The 24324-nt window shown below is 44.3% G+C and overlaps 1 protein-coding gene and 1 pseudogene across 5 annotated transcripts in view; both read left to right on the top strand.

Annotated features, from left to right (window-relative positions):
- Window positions 1-6571: 6571 nt before the first annotated feature.
- On the top strand, window positions 6572-7352 carry LOC145514324 (guanine nucleotide-binding protein G(I)/G(S)/G(O) subunit gamma-10 pseudogene; annotated as a pseudogene). Its single transcript, XR_014060059.1, has one exon. The product of XR_014060059.1 is annotated as a guanine nucleotide-binding protein G(I)/G(S)/G(O) subunit gamma-10 pseudogene (transcript).
- Window positions 7353-10389: 3037 nt separating this feature from the next.
- The window catches only part of TBC1D2 (TBC1 domain family member 2), a 42430-nt gene continuing 28495 nt past the window's right edge, over window positions 10390-24324 (top strand). For 2 of the 4 annotated variants that reach the window (XM_081511607.1, XM_081511600.1), the window contains exons 1-4: window positions 10390-11169; window positions 13850-13991; window positions 18309-18459; window positions 23273-23406. In XM_081511607.1, the coding sequence (XP_081367733.1) occupies window positions 10636-11169; window positions 13850-13991; window positions 18309-18459; window positions 23273-23406 (961 nt within the window). In that variant the 5' untranslated portion in view covers window positions 10390-10635. Of the gene's footprint in view, window positions 11170-13849; window positions 13992-15402; window positions 15560-18308; window positions 18460-23272; window positions 23407-24324 lie in introns of those variants that run through there. The other 2 variants (XM_081511621.1, XM_081511616.1) reach the window with 2 other exon arrangements.

Here is a 24324-nt window from a genome sequence, read left to right as displayed (position 1 = left end):
AATTCAAAAGGGAATATAAAATAAAACTGTTCAATGTCAGGTCATTTCTTTCAAGAATCTACCACTAAACACTGTGAAATGTGTGCTGGACATGTGGAACTAAGTTTCCATTATGTTCAATCATGCAAAATTTGATCAATGTAGTGGACATTCGTTATGTTACAGTGACCCTGCCAGGTAGCTGGGAAGCGTATCTTAACTTCCGAGATCATGTGACATTATGAAGTATACATGCAAAACTAAACATTGTTTCTCTGTCTGCCTACTTCAATATTTTAATAGGAAAACTGTCAGTAAGAATCCTATTTGCAAATGACTTGTGTGTTTAAATAAAAATAAATAAATAAATTTAAATAAAATTCCCTTAAAATTATGTATTTGGGAAAACTAGACAGCTACAACGGCAATGCCAAAGAATGCTCAAACTACCGTACAATTGCACTCATCTCACACGCTAGTAAAGTAATGCTCAAAATTCTCCAAGCCAGGCTTCAACAATACGTGAACCGTGAAATTCCAGATGTTCAAGCTGGTTTTAGAAAAGGCAGAGGAACCAGAGATCAAATTACCAGTATCCGCTGGATCATCGAAAAAGCAAGAGAGTTCCAGAAAAACATCTATTTCTGCTTTATTGACTATGCGAAAGCCTTTGACTATGTGGATCACAATAAACTGTGGAAAATTCTGAAAGAGATGGGAATACCAGGCCATCTGACCTGTCTCTTGAGAAACCTGTATGCAGGTCAGGAAGCAACAGTTAGAATTGGACATGGAACAACAGACTGGTTCCAAATAGGAAAAGGAGTACGTCAAGGCTGTATATTGTCACCCTGCTTATTTAACTTATATGCAGAGCACATCATGAGAAATGCTGGGCTGGAAGAAACACAAGCTGGAATCAAGATTGCCAGGAGAAACATCAATAACCTCAGATATGCAGATAACACCACCCTTATGGCAGAAAGTGAAGAAGAACTAAAGAGCCTCTTGATGAAAGTGAAAGAGGAGAGTGAAAAAGTTGGTTTAAAGCTCAACATTCAGAAAACTAAGATCATGGCATCTGGTCCCATCACCTCATGGGAAATAGATGGGGAAACAGTGCAAACAGTGTCAGACTTTATTTTTGGGGGCTCCAAAATCACTGCTGATGGTGATTGCAGCCATGAAATTAAAAGACGCTTACTCCTTGGAAGGAAGGTTATGACCAACCTAGATAGCATATTGAAAAGCATAGACATTACTCTGCCAACAAAGGTCCGTCTAGTCAAGGCTATGGTTTTTCCAGTAGTCATGTATGGATGTGAGAGTTGGACGGTGAAGAAAGCTGAGCGCCGAAGAATTGATGCTTTTGAACTGTGGTGTTGGAGAAGACTCTTGAGAGTCCCTTGGACTGCAAGAAGATCCAACCAGTCCATCCTAAAGGAGATCGGTCCTGGGTGTTCATTGGAAGGACTGATGTTGAAGCTGAAACTCGAATACTTTGGCCACCTCATGCGAAGAGTTGACTCATTGGAAAAGACCCTAATGCTGGGTAGGATTGGGGGCAGGAGGAGAAGGGGACGACAGAGGATGAGATGGCTGGATGGCATCACCGACTCGATGGACATGGGTTTGTGTAGACTCTGGGAGTTGGTGATGGACAGGGAGGCCTGGCGTGCTGCGGTTTATGGGGTCACAAAGAGTCGGACACGACTGAGCAACTGAACTGAGACAGCTACATGCAAAAAGAACCAAACTGGGATACTTTCTCACACCATGCACAAGAATAAATTCAAAATGGATTAAAGACTTAAAAAAACATAGGCAGTATGCTCTTTGACATCAATCTTGGCAGTATTTTTTTTTTTTTTGGACGTCTCCTTAGGCAAGGGAAACAAAACCAAAGTAAACAAATGAGACTACCTCAAACCAAGAAACTTTGCACAGTGAAGGACACTATCGACAAAACAAAAAGGGTGCCAACTGAGTGAAAGAAAATATTTACAAGCAACTTATATGATAAGGGGTTAAGATTCAAAATACACAAAGAACTCATACAACTCAACATTTAAAAAACAAGCAATCCAATTAATAAACAGGCAGAGATCTGAACAGACATTTTTCCAAATAAGACATACAGATGGCCAACAAGCATATGAAAAGATGCCAATATCATAATCATCAGGGAAATGCAAATTAAAATCACAATGAGCTGTGGATAATAGGAATGGCTATTATCAAAATGATAACAAATAGCAAGTGTTGGTAAGGTTGTGAAGAAGAGAAAACCCTCATGCACTGTTGGTGAGAATGTAAATTGGTACAGCCACTATGGCAAACAGTAAGGAGATTCCCCAAAAAATTAAAAATAGAACTACCATACAATCCAGCAAACACTAATTTGAAAAAAATACGTGCACCCCTATGTTCACTGCAGCATTATTTACAATAGCTAAGATATGAAAGCAAGCTAAGTGCCCATCAACAGATGAATGGATAAAGAAGATCTGGCTTATATACACAATGGAATATTACATAGCCACAAAAAAGAAAGAAATCTTGCCATTAGTGACAACACGGATAAAGCTAGGCCGTTATGCTAAGTGAAAAAAAAGACAGACAGAGAAAAGTAAACACTGTATGATTTCACTTAAATGCAGAAACTAGAAAAAGAAAAGTGGGACTTCCCTGACAATCCAGCGGTCAAGTCTCCTAGCTTCCACTACAGAGGGCACAGGTTTGATCCATGGTTGGGGAACTAAGATCCTTCATGCCAAGTGGTGTGGCCAAAAAATTAAACTAAACAAATTAACAAATATAACAAAATAGAAACAGGGTTTTTGAAACAGATACAGAGAACAAACAGGTGGTTGCAAGAGAAGAGGGGGTTGAGAGGGGAGAGAAATAGGTGAGGGAGATTAAGAGGTACAAACTTCCAGCTGCAAAATAAATGAGTCACAAGAATGAAATGTACAGTCTGGGGATATAATCAATAATTATTTAATCTTTGTATGGGGACAGAGTATAAATAGATTTACCGCAGTGATCATTTTGAAATGTACCGAAATATAAAATCACTATGTTTTGTACAAGGAACTAACACAGTGTCTTAAGTCAATTATACTTCAAAAACAAACAAACTCATAAGAAGAGATTAGATTTATGGTTGTCAGACATAGGGTATGGGGGGGAATGGATGAAGGAAGTCAAAGGTACAAACTTCCAGTTATAAGATAAATAAGTACTAGGGATAAAATGTCCATGATAAAGATAATTAATACTGCTGTATGTATGTTATATATGAAAGTTAAGAAAGTAAATCCTGAATTCTCTTCACAAGGAAAAAATATTTTTCCATTAAATTTTCTATTTAATTTTGTAACTACATGGGACAATGGATGTTCCTAAACTTACTGTGGTAATCACTTCATGATGTATGTAACTCAAATCATTATGCTATACACCTTAAATTTATTCAGTGCTGTAAGTCAATTATATCTCAATAACACTGGAAGAACAAAATCACAAATGTATTTAAAAATAAAAACTGTCAAACATTAATTCTTTGCGCTTATTATCAATTGAAAATATTACTCAAAAATAAAGTTAGACATTATATGATGACGTTTTCCTGACCAGAGAGCCTAAAATTTTTAAATCATATTTTAGAGACTGTACTCCTTCCTTAATAAGAGAACTGAAATTGTCCCAAAGTATTAATAAGTAAAAAAACTCAACATTGAAGGCAACTGCAACTTACTTAAGAAAAAATGTTCTTTAGTGCATGTAATAAACCCTTATATTGAATACAAAGAAATACATGATTTTGTTAATAGAAAATCTGTTTCTTTATCCTTCACTAAAAAGCAGGCTGAAGGAATATATAAAATATATATGTTTTAAAGATGTCAAATTATTAACCTGCCTGTTTAGGATATATTGTGGGGGAAAGGGAACATTATTTGGTACCTCTTTTAAGCCCTTTGGGGCTTCTCTTGTGGCTCAGCTGGTAAAGAATCAGCCTGCAATGCAGGCGACCTGGGTTGGATCCCTGGGTTGGATCCCTGGGTTGGGAAGATCCCCTGGAGAAGGGAAGGGCTACCCACTCCAGTATTCTGGCCTGGAGAATTCCATGGACTCTATAGTCCATGGAGTCACAAAGAGTTGGACACCACTGAGCGACTTTTACTTCACTTTAAGCCCTTTAGCAAAAGAGCCTATTCAGTTCAGTTCAGTTGCTCAGTCGTGTCCGACTCTTTGTGACCCCATGGACTGCAGCACACCAGGCCTCCCGGTCCATCACCAACTCGAGCTTACTCAAACTCATGTCCATTGAGCTGGTGATGGCATCCAACGATCTCATCCTGTCGTCCCCTTCTCCTCCCGCCTTCAATCTTTCCCAGCATCAGGGTCTTTTCAAATGAGTCAGTTCTTCACATCAGGTGGCCAAAGTATTGGATCTTCAGCATCAGTCCTTCCAATGAATATTCAGGACTGATTTCCTTTAGGATGGACTGGTTGGATCTCCTTGCTGTCCAAGGGACTCTCAAGAGTCTTCTCCAACACCACAGTTCAAAAGCATGAGTTCTTCGGCATTCAGCTTTATAGTCCAACTCTCACATCCATACATGACTACTGGAAAAACCATAGCTTTGACTAAATGGACCTTTGTTGGCAAAGTAATGTCTCTGCTTTTTAATATGCTGTCTAGGTTGGTCATAACTTTTCTTCCAAGGAGCAAGCATCTTTTAATTTCATGGCTGCAGTGATTTTGGAGCCCCCAAAAACAAAGTCTGTCACTGTTTCCATTGTTTCCCCATCTATTTGCCATGAAGTGATGGGACCAGATGCCGTGATCTTAGTTTTCTGAATGTTGCGTTTTAAGCTAACTTTTTCAGAGAGCCTGGGAACGCGCAATATACCCAAGGACAGTACACCACCAAGGCCACAAGGTGTCGCTTTCTGACAACCTCTAGCTTTGCAGCAGACACTATTCTTCAAGGGGAAGGAAGTTACTAAATTTTGAAGGGAAAAAAGAGGAAGGATGTTACTATATTTTGATGCAATAACCAGAAGTGCATCCACTAGAACACATAGCAATTAATGCATCCAGATTAACAGAAGTTTCCCTCTAATATCCCTAAACCTAAAACTTAAATCTATTTTTACCGTCTTCATCTTCTTTTCCTCTGGAGCAACCCAGAGCATGTTTTTCTGTTTTTTGCAGCTTGAGGGATCCACGTTCCTTGACTGGGGCTCATGCCCTCTGCAGTGAAAGCACAGAGGCCCAACCACTGGCCCACCACGGAATTCCCACCATGAGCACGTTAACATTACTGCAGATTAGGGGTACCGACCTCCAAATTTTCCATAATTACTTTTTAGTCTTCACAAACATTCAATGGGATGCCCTGAGGAGGAATTGTTATCCTTATTTTACTGATGAGGAAACCAAAACCCAGAGAGGTTATAATGGGCCAATGAAAATTCCAGTGACCAGGTTTCCCAACACACACCACCCCAGCTGCGGCCTGTACACCCTGCCTCTCCTCCATCCCTCGGTGTGGAAGTGGTTGGGAGTAGGGTTCCACTGTTCAGCATTTTAGAAATTAAAGTAAAATATTTTATATGAAACTGATATGAATTTGCAGCTATTTATGTTTATAAAGTTTCAGAGGGTTTTCACGGCTGCTCTAATTCATTATGAACTGTGCCTGTGATGGGTTTCCAAGGAAGCTCTCTGTTGTTCAGGGAGTGTAATAGTTTGCTAGGGTTGTCCTAAAGAAACACTTGGCTTTAAACAACAGAAATAAATTTTCTCATAACTGTGGAGGCTAGAAATGCAACATAAAGGTGTCGATAGGGCTGGTTTCTTTTGAGGCCACTCTTCTTGGTTGGTAGATGGCTGTCTTCCCCAGATCTTAGCACGAGTGCGTGTGTGGGTGTGTATGTGTGTGTCAACCTCTTCTTAGAAAGACATGAGTCAAACTGGAGTAGGGCCCACCTTACTGACTTCATTTTACCTTAATTACCTCTTTAAAGGCCCTATCTCCAAATATTGTCACATTCTGAGATACTGAGGTTGGAACTTCAACATACGAATTTAAGGGTGACAATGCAACCTGTAACAGGATGAAAAAGTTGAGAAATGTGCAATACCCCTTCCAACTCTTTACCCACAAGAATGGCAGTGTTCTATGTCCCAAGATCACACAATTAATAACCATTGGCGCCAGAATTCAAATACTGGAGGTCTATATGACACCAGTGACTAAGCATTCAAGCTGAATATTGATAAGCACAGCTTTTATTGTCTTTAACTTCCTCCACCAAATAGTTCATAATGGCAGCTATTTTCCTTTTTACACAATAGCTATTTATAAAATTTGTTTTTACTTCTAAGAGATTAGATTGTTTGGTTAACTTTTTTTGTTATTATTTTTAAATTTTAATGACAAGGTACTTGCTGGCACGAAATCTTTCTAGATAACAAAAATGTCTTTTTGACATGGAGCATAATGTAAAAAAACTAAGTAATCCCTATTTAATTGATTCAACCTTATCACAGCATTCTGATCTCTGTATCTTTGTTTTTTTTGTGGCTGTTTTCCAGCAAATCTCACAGGCTAAAAGTGGTGTGCTAAAATCTCCAATTGTAACTGTAGAATTTCCAAGTTTTAAATGGTGTTAATTCTACTATATAATCTACCAGCCTGTCTGTGGTTTACTGCCTTTTGCCTCGAGGTCTTCTTTACTGAGTTTTACTTATAGTTAACATTTACTGTGTCCCACCCTCTGTGCTTGCAGTTTCACACAAATTACTTTAAAACCAAAATAACTCTAGCAATATTGATGATGTGGATCCAGATTTATGGAAATTGGAATTTATACAGTATTGAAGAAAAATACACAGGACTTAGGGAAAAAAATACACAGTACTTCCCTGGTGGTTCATGCTGCCAATGCTGTGGGCCTGAGTTCCATCCCTGGTCAGGGAACTAGATACCACATGCCACAACTAAGAGTTCGCATGTCACAAAAATTCTGCTTGCCTCAACTCAAGATCCCACTTGTTGCAATTAAGACCCAGCGTAGCCAAAGAAATAAGTAAATATTTTTTAAAAAAGAAGAAAAAAGCAGGCCCTCTCGGAGCCCAGGCCACCGCCATGTCTTCCGGGGCCAGCGTGAGAGCCTTGCAGCGCCTGGTGGAGCAGCTCAAGCTGGAGGCCAGCGTGGAGAGGATCAAGGTCTCTCAGGCGGCTTCAGAGCTTCAGCAATACTGCACACAGAATGCCTGCAAGGATGCCCTGCTGGTAGGTGTTCCAGCTGGAAGCAATCCCTTTCGGGAGACCAGATCCTGTGTTTTACTCTGAAGACTGTAGAGAAGTTCGCTGAAGAATGCTTTCAAGCACAAACTGATGAATGACTGCCTCCAAATTTCAATAAAACACTTCTCTAGCCACATGACTTCTAGATATTTCATAGGACCTTTCCTGTGACCTGGTCCTTTAGCCAACATTCTACAGAAATTGATGTTTCTACTCAAATAAGGAAAACTGGGTGAAGGTGTAGAGTTTAAATAATAATGGCCTGATTCTTTGTTGAAGTGCTTTATACTTAAACAAAAACCTTACCACCAAATATACCAAAATACACGTCTTTTATTAAGTGAATTACTAGTGTTTCCATGCCTGGAATGTTATGTATGTTTTACTTACTAGATGTTTACATTTTGGGAAGGAAAACAGTATTCTTTGTTAAAAAATTGAATATATGTAATTTGCTGTTCCCAACTAAGATCTTTATACCATAACAAAATTTGTTCTTTTCTCATGAATTTATAATTTCTAAATGAAGACAGGCAGATATAAAATTGGGGGAAGAATGGACTTTTTTAATCAAATGATGTCTTGATTTTTCTAAATGAGGAGATTGTTTTATTTTAAACACTAAGCATGGGATCTGTTTCTTAGCAACCTTGTTTGAAAAGGTGAATGTTGTTTTCTGTATAAGACTGCCCCATCCTGTATATGAAGCAGATTTGATCTTTGTCTTCTTAAGTTCCTCTACTTTAGAGGAGTGGTTTTACTTAAAAAAAAAAAACTAAATTATTTCATATTTAAATGTGCTCTACAGAGCATTGCAAATGATTTTTAAAAAGTAATGTGAAATATGACAACCTAAATGAATTTTTAATATCACAGGTGTATTATTTTGATGATGTGCCTTTGATTTAATTTGGGACACTTAAAAGAATACTTTATTTGTATTTGTTTTAATCTTTGAAGAACTTGGAAATAAAATTTCTGCTTAATTTCTACTAAAAAAAAAAGAAAATGAGCCTATCAAATCTGCACAACTTGAAGAGAAAAAAATACACAATTATGAACACAAAGCTAGATACAAAGATGGATGCTTTTTCAGAATAAGAAAATAAATATAACAAATTGAGTAGTCCCTGTAGGTGAGCTTAAGTTTCATTAAGTTTAGCTAAATCTGCCTCCGGAGGCAGGTGTTCTCCTTAGTTCCATGTTTACAGATGAGAAGTCTGAGACCTTGCATGAGTAAATCACTCAAGACTGCAGTGCTGGAAAGGGACTACAGAACCCTCACCTTCATCCACTGCCTCTCATCACCATCACTGAGAGTGCACCAGTGTCCGGTATCGACTGATTATGATTTCAAATCCACGTTTGGAAAACTAGCTGTTTGGGACAAAGTTATTTGTGGTTTGAATTTCCTTTGAAAAAATAGTTTTGAAGCAGGATATTAGGACTTTCTTACGGAACTTTCACAGCCGGAGTGGAGAGGACCATTACATCATTATACTAGGGTAATAACAGTGGTGTCCATCACATGATGGACTTTTAGATGATAAAAACCAAGAGGTCTGATCATCAAGTCTAGGGTGTTCCGTCTGGGCAAGGCTACTCTTTACTGATTCAAACAGTTCCGTGAAGCTCTGAAGACACTTGCTCCTGCCCCAGCCAGGCTACTCCTGGTTAAGAGTGGTGTTAAATTGTGCAGCAGTCTCAGAAGAGAAGGGAGATCTGTTCCTGCCCTGGCAGTGCTAGTCTTTGTAGGCGGTGGCACAAGCCATGTAAGGGTCCCTGGAGGAATAACCTCTGGAGCAACCTCTACCAACATTGGTAATGGGACCTAAGCCTGATATCCAACTAGAAGGAATGACTGACTATACCAGGAACCAACTCATAGAAAGGTATACCTGAACTAAATTTGGATTTTATTGCTTTCATTCCCACTTTTGCCTGGAACAACAGTATAAGTAACATATCACTGATTTTGTCATCGAAAATTCGGTCCTACTTTCCAATGCAGACTGAGAATAATGAGAAGGTTCTGAGGATAATGGAAGGCGAAATTTATTGATTTGCCAGCAAATGAGGACAGTAGCAGACTAACTTCCTGAAAATTACCATCCTGCCTTCTGGAGAGAAACCAGGAGTATTTAAGGAAAGTCTTGCGATTGGGGTTAAGAGGAACAAGCAAAACCAGCAAGAATGCCCACCAGCATTAACCAGTAACAAAGAATGCAAGTTTTAGTTCCCAGCAAAGCAAGGGGAAGACAGGAAAAACACTTTTAGAAATCATTTATCCAAAGAGTTTTAACCTTGTGGCCCTCTTAGAGTTCGGAGGATGTTACTTCTTCATTAGCTTATTAAGAGACATTATCCCATATACTAGTGACTTGTGAAATACTGTTATTATAAATTATAATTTCTGCAGTGAACCTGTGTTAAACAAATTACTGTACTGGCAAAGACAATCTCAGTCTCTGGGCATAATTTACCCGGAAAAATGAGCATTTTGTTAAGGATTACAGAGAAAGAGAAGCTAAAGGGAGAGGAGCTAAGAAAGGGCTTAGGGCACCGTGATGCCTCGAAAGAGGTGGACAGAAATGGGCTCCACAGCCCAAGTGGAGGGATGCGCCTAAAACAGGAGGGAAGGGGAAAAACTTAAGGGCAAGTGGTAGAATGAGACAAGTTGAGCGAGTTAGTCAGGGCCTAGGTACACATTTGTCTGTGTACACAATTTGCTGAGTCCAACCCGCGTCAGGCACCCGGTTCCGTCAGGGCAGCAGGCGGACCAGGCGCCCCTTGTAACGCGAGCAGCCAGTAAAGGAGGCATGTGAGAGCTGGGACGGAGGGAGGAAAGGCCGCCGCGGTCAGGGGTGAGTCACAAATAAAGAGCCGCGGGTAATGAGACCCTGGCAGAGCCCACGAGCCCCATACGCCGTAAGCGGTGCCGGATGTGGCGACAGTGAGCAGGGTGTCCCTTTCAGCCAATGGCCGCGCGGTCCGCCGTCCGACGGTGACCGGCGCAGCACCTGGGTTGAAAAGGCGGGAGGCCCATGAGGCGCGAGAAGGGACCACCCTTCCACGTCATTACGCGAGTTACCAGAGCAGTGTAGTGGGGTACGGTCGTCTTTTTCAGCTTCCCTTCCGCCGGTTAACTAATTCAGAGACACCACGCCTTCAACCTGCCTCACGCCGGAAGCTGCCCCCAGTAAAGATGGCGGACAGGCAACGAGGAAAAGCCTGAAATAGGCGGGATAGGAGGAGCCGGCAGAGGGCGTGTCCTAACTGCCAAGGCCCGAATGGGCGTGGCCACCCGCCCCTACTGGGCTTTCGATCTATGTGGCTCACAAGCTGCAGCCAACCGAGTCCCTCCGTCGTCTCCTGGAGGCTGGTCGCCACTGGCCCCGCCCCCGTCGGATCACTCCCTCTTGAAGGTTATCACCTGAGTTTTCAAGATTTGACTGGGGTTGGGCCACTAACCTCCAGTCCCTCTGCGATGGAGGGAGCGCAGGAGAACCCCGCGGAGTCTGGTTCCTCCGTCCCCTGTTCCGAAGAGCATGCTGGCTCGGCCAGGGTCCCCGAGGTGTCGCTTTCCGATGAGTCGGAGGGCTGCACCCGGCCCCCGCAGGCGGCCCCCCCAAAACTCTGTGGATATTTAAGTAAGTTTGGTGGTAAGGGGCCCATCCGGGGCTGGAAATCCCGCTGGTTCTTCTTCGACGAGAGGAAATGTCACCTGTATTATTCGCGGACCGCGCAGGATGCGAATCCGTTGGACAGCATCGACCTCTCCAGTGCGGTCTTTGACTGCAAGGCGGACGCTGAGGAGGGGACTTTCGAAATCAAGACTCCCAACCGGATAATTACCTTGAAGGTAAATGGAGCACTTTTTTCCCTTTTTGGCCGGGATGGGATCCCAGGGCACCGCCAAGCACAGGTGGGTGGTCATAATAAATTTGCCATAATCGCCGACCCCGATCACCTCAGTGAACCCTGAGTGCCCAGGGTTTTGTGTTTTTCAAAGCGTATTCACACCCATTTCCTCGTTAGGTTCCTGCAATAAAGGCCGGGATGATGGACCTATATTACGGATCTAAAAACTGAATCATAAAGGGGTAAAGGGACTGGTTTGGGTCACACCACTAAAAAGTAGTGTAGCTCACACTTGGAATTTCATAGCTTTCCTACCTCTCAGTACCCTATCAAAACTTTTAGGCTACAGTCCATTGGGTTGCAAAAGAGTCAGACAAGACTTACCAGCTTAACAACAAAAAACTAGGCAGTTACCATAACTTTCTTACTTAGGGCTGAAGTATAGTCAAGATATGAGCTTTGCAATCCTTTTTCAAGGCCTGGATTCTGAATTACTTTTCTTGATGTTGTAGCCAAGGGGAGTGAATGCTGAGAAAACGTTGGCAGAGATTGGGAGATAAATACTTAGGTTTCACTGATCAACCTACATTGTTCACTGAAGGATATCCAAACCTGTTTTCTCATCAGTAGGTTCTGTTTTATTATCAATTGGAAAAGCCTGAAGCATTGCAAAGGCCATGTGCTTTGAAATCAGACAGGCTTGGATTCTAATTCTGCATCAGCTACTTACTAACTGTATGACTCTGGGCAAGTTAACCTCTTAGAACCTGGATAGTTTGTGAGACTAAAACAAGGTATGTAAGTACCTGGCACATACAGGCACCTACAAGTTGCTGAATTAATCTCAGCCTAGACTACTGCTGGCACCTAGTGGGTGCTCAATACATATTTGTTGCATGAGCACACATAGTGATAGAACCAAGATCAGAAAGTTCTTGTCAAGTGAAAGTGCCTAGAACTTAACTGGAAAGAAAGATTGGTGTGGGCTAGGAGTTCTGGAATTCACAGTCAGAGAGGAGAGTGCCGGTAGACTGCTTCCCTCCCACCCCTGCCCTGTCTTCCTGTGCCTCCACCCCCACTTCCAGCCAGTGGGGAATCTATTGAGCCCCCTGGATATAGCTCACAGCTTTTAGTTGCACTTTAATGACTGGGCCAGTCTTGTGACCAGGCTGCAGTGGGGGGTGGGGAAGAGTCCGTCAGGAGAGAATGAATGATGGCTGAGCTGTGGCGTTGGGGAAGGAGACATATGCAGGTGGCTATGGATATGAGAGAGGAGTCAAGGATGGCTTGTGTAACTGGCTGACTGCCTGGTTGGGCCAGTCACTGACGAGAGGGAACCCCAGATGAGGAAATAACAGGACATACAGTCATATGTCCCCTTGGTAGATTCTTACGTTTCAGGAGGAGAGGGGCCGTGTGGGCTCACCAGTGTCTCCATTGCCTACCACAGTCCCTGACACATACCATAGATGCTCAATATACACATGTCCAAAGAATTAATAAAATGGAATGTTTGGGTATGAGTGGGAGTTTGTGAGCACAAGGTCACGGTGAAGCCTGGAAGAAGCTGAGGTCTCTCAGGGAAAGTACTGATATATAGAAAGAGAATGGTGGGCAGCATTTTGTCCTATTTGATCCCTCCATGGCAGGCTGAGGGCCCCTTTCATGGAGCCCCCAGCCTTCTGCACACCTCACCAGTGGTCCTCTTGAGAAGAGGGCTTGCCCTGGTTGCTTGCTCATGTTCTCACATGGCCTTGACTGTGGTCATCTCTGTGAGGCTCACCATCCAATCCTAGCAAGCTGCCCAGCTTCTGCAGCCCATCTGATCCCAGGCCTTCTCTCTGTTAGTCACAATCTCCTGGCCATAAATTATAACAGGTCTCTGGTCTAGAAGTGGGAGACCCGGGTTCTGGGACCAGCTCTACCACCACCTGCCTGGGCCACCTCAGAGCCTTAGCTTCTCCATCTATAGAAGGGGCCAAGCACTCCTGCCCTGCTTCCCCAGTGGAGAATCGGGCAACGTAATGGATGTGAGAGTAGGTGTGTGGATCATCCAGTGCTGGGGGACTGATGACCAGCATCAGGCATACCTCGTGTGGGCTGCCTAGAGGTGCAACTGTATTGTTGTTGTGTGCATGTGACTTTTCAGGTCCCAGTCATACCATTCTCAAAAAGGAGGGATTCTCCTCATTCCACAAAGTTGACTAGGACACTGCGATGTCACACAAGAATGTAGTGATGCTACCCGGGCCCCAGCCAAGTCAGAATTTCAAAGCTTTCTCCCTCTGTCTCAACGTCCCCAAACTCTTTTATCCAGTGAGCACTTTTTGAGCACCTGCTGCATGTCAGGAACTCTGCTGGACACTTTGCTTCCCTCATTTCACTCTCATAACCACCTTATGGAGTGAGTGTTATCATCACTGTAGTACAGATGAAAAAACTGAGGCCCAAAAAGGTTAAGATATCTCTGAGTGGAAGATCAGAGCCTGGTTATCTTCTGTGACCAAGGAGCATGTGGTGTTTCAAAGATGGGCACCTATCCACAGTGGCAGTGTTTTGTTTTGTTTTTTGTTTTCTCAGGAAGGAGAGAGTTGCCAAACTTCTCATGACCTTCTCACATCCCACACCCAGTCCCACCGTGTGGGCACAGGGCCTTGCCAACTAACCCTTGTGCTTCTCAGGCTGCCACCAAGCAAGTGATGCTGTACTGGCTGCAGCAACTGCAGATGAAGCGCTGGGAGTTCCACAACAGCCTGCCTGCACCTCCTGCTGCCCCCGACGCTGCCCTGGCTGGGAATGGGCCTGCCCTGCGCCTTGAGCTAGGTACCCAACGGGCTTGCCTTCTGCCCACACACCCAGGGCTTTTGGTGACCAAGCCTCTACCCACCTGTTGGGAGTGAATGGGAGGAGTCCTCTGCCAAAGAAGCAGAGAGCCAGAGATGTGACTCAGGATCAGCTAAGGCAACAGTATAGCATGCATGGCAAGAATACAGGCTCTGGGGCTGTGCTGGCTGGCTTTAGATCCTCATCCTGTGCAGTCTTAGGCAAGTTGCTTAACCTTTCTGAGCTTCAATTTCCTTCCCTGTAAAATGAGGTTAATAAACTATACCTACTTCTTAGGGTTATTATAAGGATTAAATGAATCTACGCAGCTTAAGTGGTTGGAATGATGCCTGAGTATTGTCAGAGCTCAGTAGACGTCAGCTAATATGATGATGATGGCAATTATGCGAAGATCTCAAGAAATTTCACAACCTGTGAGGAAGGTTAATGAGAAAATGCAGTTATTGTTGTTGCTTCTGACATAAATGCTTTTGTGCTGTGAGTCGAGTAGATCTGTGATCTTATCCCATGTTTCTGTAGGGCAGAACCTTTACCCCCAGGTGACCCATGAGAACCGAAATCCTAAAGCATCTCAGCATGGAGGAGTCCTGGAGCTCATACCCTCCCACCCCTATATTGCAGCCAGGACTGTGACTGGCAGGTTTTATAACTGAGACAGAAAACCACCTACAGGGCTATAGTGTGTTTAACATGCTTCACCATCAGTTGACAGGGACCCCTGTGGGCGAGGGCGGGACCTGTGGCCAGCCGCCTCCTAGACCCTGGTACCCAGATGCATTACAGACCGAGCTCATCTGCCTTTATCCTTCTCCCCACTTTTCTTTCCCTCAACAAATGGCCTTCATTTACCATTTGCCCCCTCATTTACTTCATTTACAGTTACCCTTTCCTGAATCTCAGATAGCCAGTCCAGTCAGTCGCCTGGGCTGGCCATGTCTGCTTTCTGGCCTGCATGTCAGATCCAGGCCCTCACTGCTGTTGCCTTGGGTCAGGCCTCCACTCTTAGCTGGGCAACCCACAACAGACTCCTTTCCGGGGTCCGCATGTCACAGCCTGCCACCGCAGACCCAACCTCTTCACTGCAGCCCAAGCGAGCTTTCTCAAATGAGAGCCTGAGCCCCACCACCTTCCATGGCCACCCTCCATGTCCCAGGCCCAGCTTTTTAGCACCAGATTCAGGCCTTGTCCTTCTTGGTCTCACCTCTGCCTGTGTACCCAGTGCCCACCTTGTGCTGTGCACTTCAGCAGCACCAGAGGCATCCCGGCCACTTTTGTCCACCTGACACATTCCTGCTTACGCTCTCCGGCCATGCTCCACTGTCCCCTCCTTGCTAACTTCCTCTTGGCAGCCTTCCAGGACCCTGCCAGCAGGATTCTGTGAGCCCTCAACGCTTTTTGCAGACAGTTAACATTGTGTTCTAATCACAGTGTGCTTGTCAGTCTCTGCCCCCTACCCTCCAAGGGCGGGTTCCATGTCTCTGTCACCTATATCCTCAGTACCTGATGCCCTGCCAGGCACATTGGGTATCTACTGAATGAATGTGTCAGTGAGTACACTGAATTTTATCATTAAGTGAGAAAAGGAATATATAGCCCTTAACATAATGCCAGATACATAGTGAATGCTCAGTGCTTGAGAACTGTCCTAATAATGCAGTTACTGTATGTGCCTGTGCACCCTGTCCTGGTAAATGCTTCTTTTTAATGGTTTATGATAATCATTCATAATTTCCCCAGAGAACCTTCTGCGTGTTTTATGTTTCTAAGCACTTTCTTTGGGGAAGGGTGTGTTTGCTTTTGCTTCTGCACCTCTCACCCTCCGTTCCCATTGCCGGGAGAGCCAATAGCCCTGACTACGCCAGAACCTGTGGCCGAATGACACAGTTGCCAGATCAGCCTCGGACTAGAAGTACCAAGGAAGCCTTCCGTTGACAGGATTCCCAAGTGTCCAAAGAACCAGGTTATCAGAAGAATGCCTTCGGTTCAGCACACTCGGTGGGCCTCTTCTGGGCCTGCCCCTTCAGAGGATGTGGGGGGAGGAGAGTGGTTGCCTTAATGACCAGGCGCCAGTCTCCTGCAGGGGTCGTGGTGGGGTGGTGGGGGTAAGATGCAGGAAGCCAGGATATAGGCTTCTCCTCGGAAGCCTTTCTCATCCCACAACAGCCTCCACACTCCTGGACACAGGGGCCCTGTGGAACCTTCCCCAGAAAGACATTTCCGGAGTCTTGAGCAAGTTGGCAGACCCCGGATCCGCCGTCTAGAGCAGACTGCCCCACCTCTCCAGCCTCCACCCTTCCTGGGAGGAAGCAGAGGCATGCTCCTAGGGGAGCAAAAACCAACAGACTCTCATCTGACTTTGAGTCACGGACACCTCATCTTCTACAAAAGTGTCTAATCATGTCCTTGAGCAATCTGCAAGGCATGTTCTCTGCAGGTTTTAAGTGTTTACATCTTTATTTTATAGTTGCCCTAAACACTGGTCTCTATAAGAGCCATGGAGGATCAAGGGGGAGTCAGCAGATCTATAATAATAATAATAACAGTTTGCCAAAATAGGACACAGTTTACAAAGGACTTTTATGTATGTCATCATAGAAATACGTATACCACTTACTGACGGTTCTCACACTTTACGTGCCTCAAGTTCCCTAATCCTCACAGAGATCTTAGGTAGTTATTCCCATTTTGCAGAAGAGAAAACTGCTTGAAGGGGTCAGGAGAACTGTCCAAGGTCACACAGCAAGAAAATGTCAGCACTGAAATTTGAACCCTAGTCTTCAGACTCACACACTCACCCCCAACACCCCTCAGGTTGTAGGGGCAACTGGTCATGCGTTCAGAGCCCTTTGGGGAAGCAGTGACCTTCTGGCTAGGCAATTTCATTGTGCTGATTTCTTCAGACTAGTGATGTGGCAGCCCCTACAGTTCAGGCAAAAGGAGAATTACAAGTAAATGCTGCTGAAAGCTCTTTGTGTGGGCACCTCCCTGAGGGCATGTACACCTCCCTATCTAGGCTGGAGAGGGGCCCAGAGACCCCAGACCAGAGCTTTGGGTCATATCAGTTCTGTTTTCTATGGGGGCATCTGTCCGGAACTGAACCCATAAAACAGTCCATGCCAAGCCCTCAGCCCTTCAGAGGTGTGCCTGTGTTTTATATGTTTTTGCACCCATGCCCTTTGTGTAGATGTAGTGCAAAAATAAATTTCCTCTACCCCTGCAATCTTTTACTCTCTCAGTGAGAGGGCTCCAAACGAAGAGTGTCTGTCATCCTCAGGGGCTGCCTGATCAGAGTCATGCCACCCCTCAAGTGGCCTTAGTTCTCTCCCACTTTTTGTAACACTCAAAACTGACCTCAAAATATTTTGCCTTCCTCTCTCTCATACTTCAAATAATGCTTCCTTAGCCTTGAAACCTTCCTTACTATTAAACATTTTGGAGGAAGCAGAACATATTGGAAACATAGAAAACTAGAAGAAAGAGTAACCATAAGCCTCTCACCCAGAGACAGCCAATGTTGATGTTATGTCACAGACTCCTGCCTGCCTTTTATTTAAGCATATCTCTGATCATATAATAATACAAAAGGCCCTACTTAGCTTTTTTGGCACTCAGTATTGTGTCCCTAAAATTTCCCTGTGTTATAAAATCTCGTTATTAACATCTGCTTTTGATGAATATGTATTTTCTGTTTATAAAAAGAATCCATGGGGAAGAAGCAAACTATAATGAGCATAGCCTGCCCACTTCTAACCCCATCATGCAGTTCTGACCTCTGTTAAGATTGCAGAGTGTATTTCTTTGAGACTTTTTCTGGACAGTTGAGATCATACTAGAATCCCAACTTTTTCCACTTTATATCCCATGGATGTTCCCCATATTCCTAAGCATTCTTCATTAGCATTGTTCTCAATGGTTGAGTGATAGTCCATTGCCTGAAGGCATCATGTGTTTAACCTCTTCCCAGATCCTTAACGTTATTTCCAGTGTGAGGCCAAACAGTGCCAGGATGAGCCTCCTGGCTCATAAAGCTTTGTCTGCATTTCCGACAACTTCTTTGGGATGGATTCTCAGATGTAGAAATATCTGCAGTTCTGCAAATTTTTAAGGGGTTTTCCAGGAAGGTTGTCCCAGCAAAACCCTTGGCAAAAAGCCTGCCTCTGGCTGCTGTTAACCTAAAGGGAAGCCTTGCTCTTCAGCTCACACTCTCACTTGCTCCCAGTCATAACACTGCCCAGCTTGTCTTCCTAGGTGCAGTGACCTGGAGCATGGATGATTTCCGTTTTCTTTGTTCTCCAGAGCAAGAGGAGGAGGAGGAGCTGGAGGCATTCTTGTGTCCTGTGAAAATGCCCACTGAGCTTGTGGGCGTGGCAGCTGCCTGGCAGCCAGTCCATGCCAAACCCTCGGCCCTTCAGAATATTTCCCTCAAGCACCTGGGAACTGAAATACAGTAAGTGCCATGCAGCTGAAGGGCCTGCCAAGCTGCAGGCAGCCCCTCCTTCAGAGCTTACAGTGATCTGGTATGACTCCCCTGCGGGGAGGTGGACCTGGGTTGGGGGTTAGGCTCTTTATTTTCAATTCATGACATCATTACTTTAAAATACTACATTTGTTCTGATTTTTAAAATGCACACATTCTCTGTAAGAAATTAGAAACACCCAGAAAGGTATAAATTTTAAAATTACCCATAGTCCTTTTACCCAGGCAAGCATTCTTAGCATCTCCTTCCTCACATTTTCCATATACATACGTGCATTGTTGTTGTTTAGTTGCTCAGTCGTGTCCAACTCCCTTGCGACCCCTATATACTGTAGCCCACCAGGCTGCTCTGTCCATGGGATTTTTTTTCAGGCAAGAATACTGGAGTGGGTTGCCATTTCCTTCCCTAGGGGATCTTCCCAACCCAGGGACAGAACTCTATCTCCTATATTGGCAGGCAGATTCTTTACCACTGAGCTCCAGGGAAACCCATACTTATGCGCATAATTGAGATCTATTCAGTGTAAAGGAGTGATGGCTTCACAGTTTTCTACAAATGTCAAATACATCATTATTCACTTTTCACATGTATAATTTACTGTATGTCAATTATGTCTCAGCTTCTTTTTCATTTACTCATATGTGATATATATAATTTATATTTCCTACTGGCAGGCTTTGTTTTAAACACATTATAAGAAGACAGCACTATAGCCTGGCTCTCAGACCACACTGCCTGCATTTGTATCTTGGCCCCACCAGTCATGGGCTGTTCCACCCTTGGCAAGATGTTTGATTTCTCTGTGCTTCTCTCAGATTGTTAGTAAATGTAAATGCAGTAATGTTTGCCATGTGTGTGTGTTTGGGGCAAGAAGAAGTTTAAAGGTAAACTGCTTTAGAACTGTGCTTGGGTGTCAGTGAGCACTTAAATATTGAATAATATCTGCTGCTTTTATTGTTGCTCTAATTGAAGGGATGGAAGCTTTGGGGAATGCAGACGATACTCAGTACTGATCCTGTTTGGGTGCTTGTTTTCTCTGTGGACGTCGGATGAGCTGGGGCCTCTTAGAAAGCAGAATAGATTGTTTGCTGGACTTGAATTAGTGACCCTGGTTCTGTGTGACTCAAGCATAGCATTCCTCTCTGTCAACTTCAGTGTTTGAATTTGCTTGGGTAACTAGTAGGGGAGTGGTGCTGTTCCCAGGAGAGAAACAGATTTTAGAGAAAATAACAATGAGTGTCCTTTAGGGCCTACTGGCTAGAGATGGAACTACCCCCACAGGCATTTGGATGGAAAGGCCTAGAACTCAGGAGAGAGATCTGATCTGGAGAGAGAGACTTGGGGGTATGTGGCCTGATTGAGCCCCCCAGGATGAGTGGACAAGGAGGGTGCCCTGCAGAGAAGCTTCTCTTGGGTGAAGCAGGAGGGAGCTGGGTACGGGGGGTGAGCCTGCTTTGGGGAGAGGGGGCCTGAGTAACCCAACCACCCAGCCAGTGTGTGTCCAGAGTGGTCTCACGAAGATCAAGCCAGGGTCATGCCTACTGATGGCCACCAAACAACAGAAGCAAAACCAAGAACATGCAAATAAGGAAGTTTCCAAGGATCACTCAGTTACTTGAAATAACCCACAGAAAATGTGAGATGGTGTTGCAAGTGCCCTGTCTGCCCACAGCCCTGGAAAGACCCTTGTCTCCTGCACGCCCTTGCCTGACTGGGCTTGGTGTTTGCTCTTGGCAATGCCGTGAGCCCCGGTCATACTCGAGGAAGGACACTGTACTAGGTGCTTTATGCTCTCACTGAGACGTCTGGACAAACCAGTAAAGTGGCACCTAATGGTTAAGTTCTCTGACATGGGTTAGACATCCACATCTGTGGCTCAGTTCCACCACTTGCTCACTCTGTGGCTTTGATTACTTAACTTTTCCAAGTCTCAATTCTCCCTGTCTAGTGGAGGTTATAACAGGACTTACCTCGTTGGGCTCCTGTGAGGAGTAAATGAGTTGAATGTGTGTGGGTGAGGATGAGATGAGTGAATTCCTAGTGTTTATCTTGAACCTGGCCCATGGAAGGGCCAGGTCATTGTTGGTTATGGATATATCCCTCATCTCATTGCACATGAGAAAACCCAGGCTCAGAGAGGATAAATGACCTGCCCAAGGTTATCTGTCCTTCCAGAACAAGGCTTTATGACCACTGCTCCCATGTTCAACCAGGCCTTTCAGACCTAGTTAAACCTACACAGAAAATGATCCATGAACTGCTGTAAGCAAAGTCAATAAAGCGGAGATACCTCTTCCAAGCACAGTAGTTTGGCTGGGTTGTGGCCACCTGGTCTGTGACGGTAGTTAGTGAGCTACCTGTCCCTAGTGGAGACATATGCTAGGGCTTAGAACGAACTTTACTGAATGAACTTTATTGAACGAAGTTGGGGTTTCTATGCCTTCCTATACCCCAGGAGCGACTACTTGTGAGGCCCTGGACATGTTGGGGAGGCTGCAGTCCCTGGGCAAGGCAAAGTGCAGTCACCCCACCAGACAGTGCTTCTGGCTACAGGGATGTTCCCCAGGGTCTTCGCCAAATCATGTGTGAGATTCATGTGATGGGGCTCAGTACAAGACCCAGCACAGAGTGATAATTGGTAATAGTGCTCCTCTAGGATCGATCCCTGGGTTGCAGAGATCCCCTGGAGAAGGGAATGGCTACCCACTCCAGTATTCTTGCCTGGAGAATTCCACGGACAGAAGAGCCTGACATGGGGTTGCAAAGAGTCAGACAGAACTGAGCAACTAATACCTTCAAAGTAAGAACTAGGAAGAGGAAATGTCTAGCCCACGGAGTCAAGGGTACCTTATTCAAGTTCAGGTGTTAGGAGTGCTGAGTTCTAATTTCTTCTCTGTTCTTGATTTAATTGATTAATTTTACCTTCCATCAGTCAGCTGTACTCGCCATAAGAGAACAATCTCATTCTTTTCCTATTCTGGACCCAACTATGCCAAAAAACTGGATTTTGTTTTAAAAACAAGTTTAAGATCAAACGATAGTCCTTTGAAAAGGTTAACAAAATTGACAAACATTTAGCTAGAAAGACCAAGAAAATAAAAGACTCAAATGACTAAACTCAGAAACAAGAGAGGGGCACGTTACTACCAACCTTACAAAAATAGAAAGGTTTATTAGGGAATACCATGAACAATTCTGTGCTAACAAATTAGATAACTCAGATGAAATGGACAAATTCCAAGTAAAACAAATTACTGAAACTGACTCAAAGATAGAAAATCTAAGTAGACCTATAACAAATAAAGAGATTGAATTAGTTATCAAAAACTTACACACACACCGGACCATCTTATTTTATAGCTCAGTATGCATATATGTAATTCACAAAAGCAAACCCTTTCTAAGTGGGGTGCATTCTGATATTTTCTATTCCATTTTTTTAGATGTTTATCATGATAGCAAACTGATTTTTCAGTCTACCAATGGCTTCCCTGGTGCTCAATTGGTAAAGAATCTGCCGGCAATGTAGAAAACCTGGGTTCAATCCCTGGGTTGGTAAGATCCCCTGAAGAAGAGAATGGCAATCCCACTCCAGTATTCCTGTGTTCTTGTGCCATGGACAGAGGAGCCTGGAGGGCTACAGTCCATGGGATCGCAAAGAGTCGGACACAACTGAGCTTGTACAATGGTTCATATCCTGCTTAAAAAACATGGACATAGTGAACTCTTCAGTCATTTTTTTCTTCCTTGTTTATATTTTGGAATATATCTGCTTTTGTCACTTTGCAAAGGGAAAATAAATTCAGTTATACTGCCTTTTCATCCATTTCAACTCATTGTAAATTTCTCTGTGATCTGTAGTGCCAGGTCAGCTTTTGGTGATACCAAGTTCCTTCCTGCAAAGCAAACATCTGATGAGGGAACTTTTCTCATCAGGGACTCCACCCTCCAATGCAGGGAGTACAGGTTTGATCTCTGGTGGGGGAGCTAAGATCCCACATGCCTAGTGGCCAAAAAAACCAAAACATAAAGCAGAAGCAATATTGTAACAAATTGAATAAAGACTTTTAAAAAAATGGTCCACGTTAAAAAAAAAAAAAATCTGTTGAGTCTGCACTCTGGGCTCATGTGACCCAGTGCCAGGTACCCACAGGCATGCAGGTAGGTTAGTGCCAAGTTCTTGAAGAAAAGACACCATTACTTAGCCTAGGCAAGGGCTTGGTCAAAGGGTGGCCCGTCCCTGAAGTGCAATAAGCTCCTTGGAGGCTGTGAGGTGATCAGTGAAGGCTGCCGAGAGAACTGGTCTGAGCAGGGAAAGAAAGCAAAGGGAGCAGGAGGCCGGGAGTTGTTTGGAACTTTTCTCAGCAGAAGTCAGGAGCCACTAGTGCTTTTTAAGCCAAGTCATTATAAGACCAGGTGAAGGTTTCAGGAAAGTTAATCTGACAAGTCTATTTCAGTGAACAAAGCAGACAAACACCCCTGCCCTCATGGAGCTTACATTCCAGCAGTGGGGTTGGAGGCAGAGGAGTCAAGCTTGTATTGCTTACAAGGAACGTTGTGTATGGAAGATAATGTGTATGATGAAAAAGTGGAAAGGAGAAGGATGAGGGTGTTGGGAGAGGCTCAGATGGGGGGGATCCTGCAGGGAGCCTGGAGTCAGGCAGGCTGATCAGGCCGTGATCGGGGTTGGGGACGTAGCCTGAGCACCAGCAGTGGCAGCAGGGAGGGCGGCGGGCAGCATAGCAGGGCCATCAGCCTCGTGACCCTCTATTTTCCTTTCAGAAACACAATGTGCAATATCCGGGGCAACAAGCAGACCCAAGGAGCAGGCCACAGACCCCCTGGAGAAGATTCTCCACTGAGCGAGCAGACGCAGAGAGAGGAGCAGCCCTCTCCCCCTGGCCCTGGTGCCCCAGGTGAGCTCTGCCCAGGTCCGAGCTGCCTTCAGAGACTAAGGGGGTGTCCTCTGTCTTCCCCTAAACCAGCGTCCCTGCTTTTGTGTCAAAGATGGAACACTCCAGATCAGTCCTCCTGGGCTTCCGTGAGTCTAGCAGCAGTAACAATTCTTTTTTTTTTTTCTTAATTGAATTTATTTAGCTGTGCTGAATCTCCTTTGCGGCAGGTGGGATCTTTAGGTGCGGCATGCAAACTGTTAGTTGCGACATGTGGGATCTAGTTCCCCAACCAGGGATTGAACCTGGGCCCCGTATTGGGAATGCAGGGCCTTAGCCACCGGACCACCAGGGAAGTACCCCCCGCCTTTTATTTTTAAATTGTTGTAAAAATACATAACAAAATTTACCACTTTAACCAATTTTAAGTGTAGGGTACTTGCAGATTTCTTGTGCTACCATCACTACCATCCATTTCCAGAACACCTTTCATTTTCCCAAACTGAAACACCAGGCAATGATTCTTGAAGTAATAAAGGAAAATATCTCTCACTTTTTCTCTCTTCCTTTTTTTTTTTAATTTATAAGGAAAGGATATGAAAATGCTTTTCTGGGATGATTAAAATCAGATCAGCCTGAAGAAGCAGAACAAGAGACTTCAAAGTATTCTTTCCTACCATGATGTCAGTCAGTCAGTCAGTCAGTCAGTCAGTGCAGCCGCTCAGTCGTGTCCGACTCTCTGCGACCCCATGAATCGCAGCACGCCAGGCCTCCCTGTCCATCACCAACTCCTGGAGTCCACCCAAACCCATGGTCATCGAGTCGGTGATGCCATCCAACCATCTCATCCTCTGTCGTCCCCTTCTCCTCCTGCCCCCAATCCTTCATATGGCACTTTATTATTTGTTTTTCAAAACATGAGTTACCCATCAGGGTGGGTTG

This window comes from Giraffa tippelskirchi, chromosome 1 (assembly GCF_054371585.1).
Source record: "Giraffa tippelskirchi isolate mGirTip1 chromosome 1, T2T-mGirTip1v1.2.pri, whole genome shotgun sequence".
Taxonomy (NCBI): domain Eukaryota; kingdom Metazoa; phylum Chordata; class Mammalia; order Artiodactyla; family Giraffidae; genus Giraffa; species Giraffa tippelskirchi.
The sequence above is the reverse complement of the archived record's forward strand: the minus strand, read 5'-3'. Positions and strand labels throughout refer to the sequence as shown.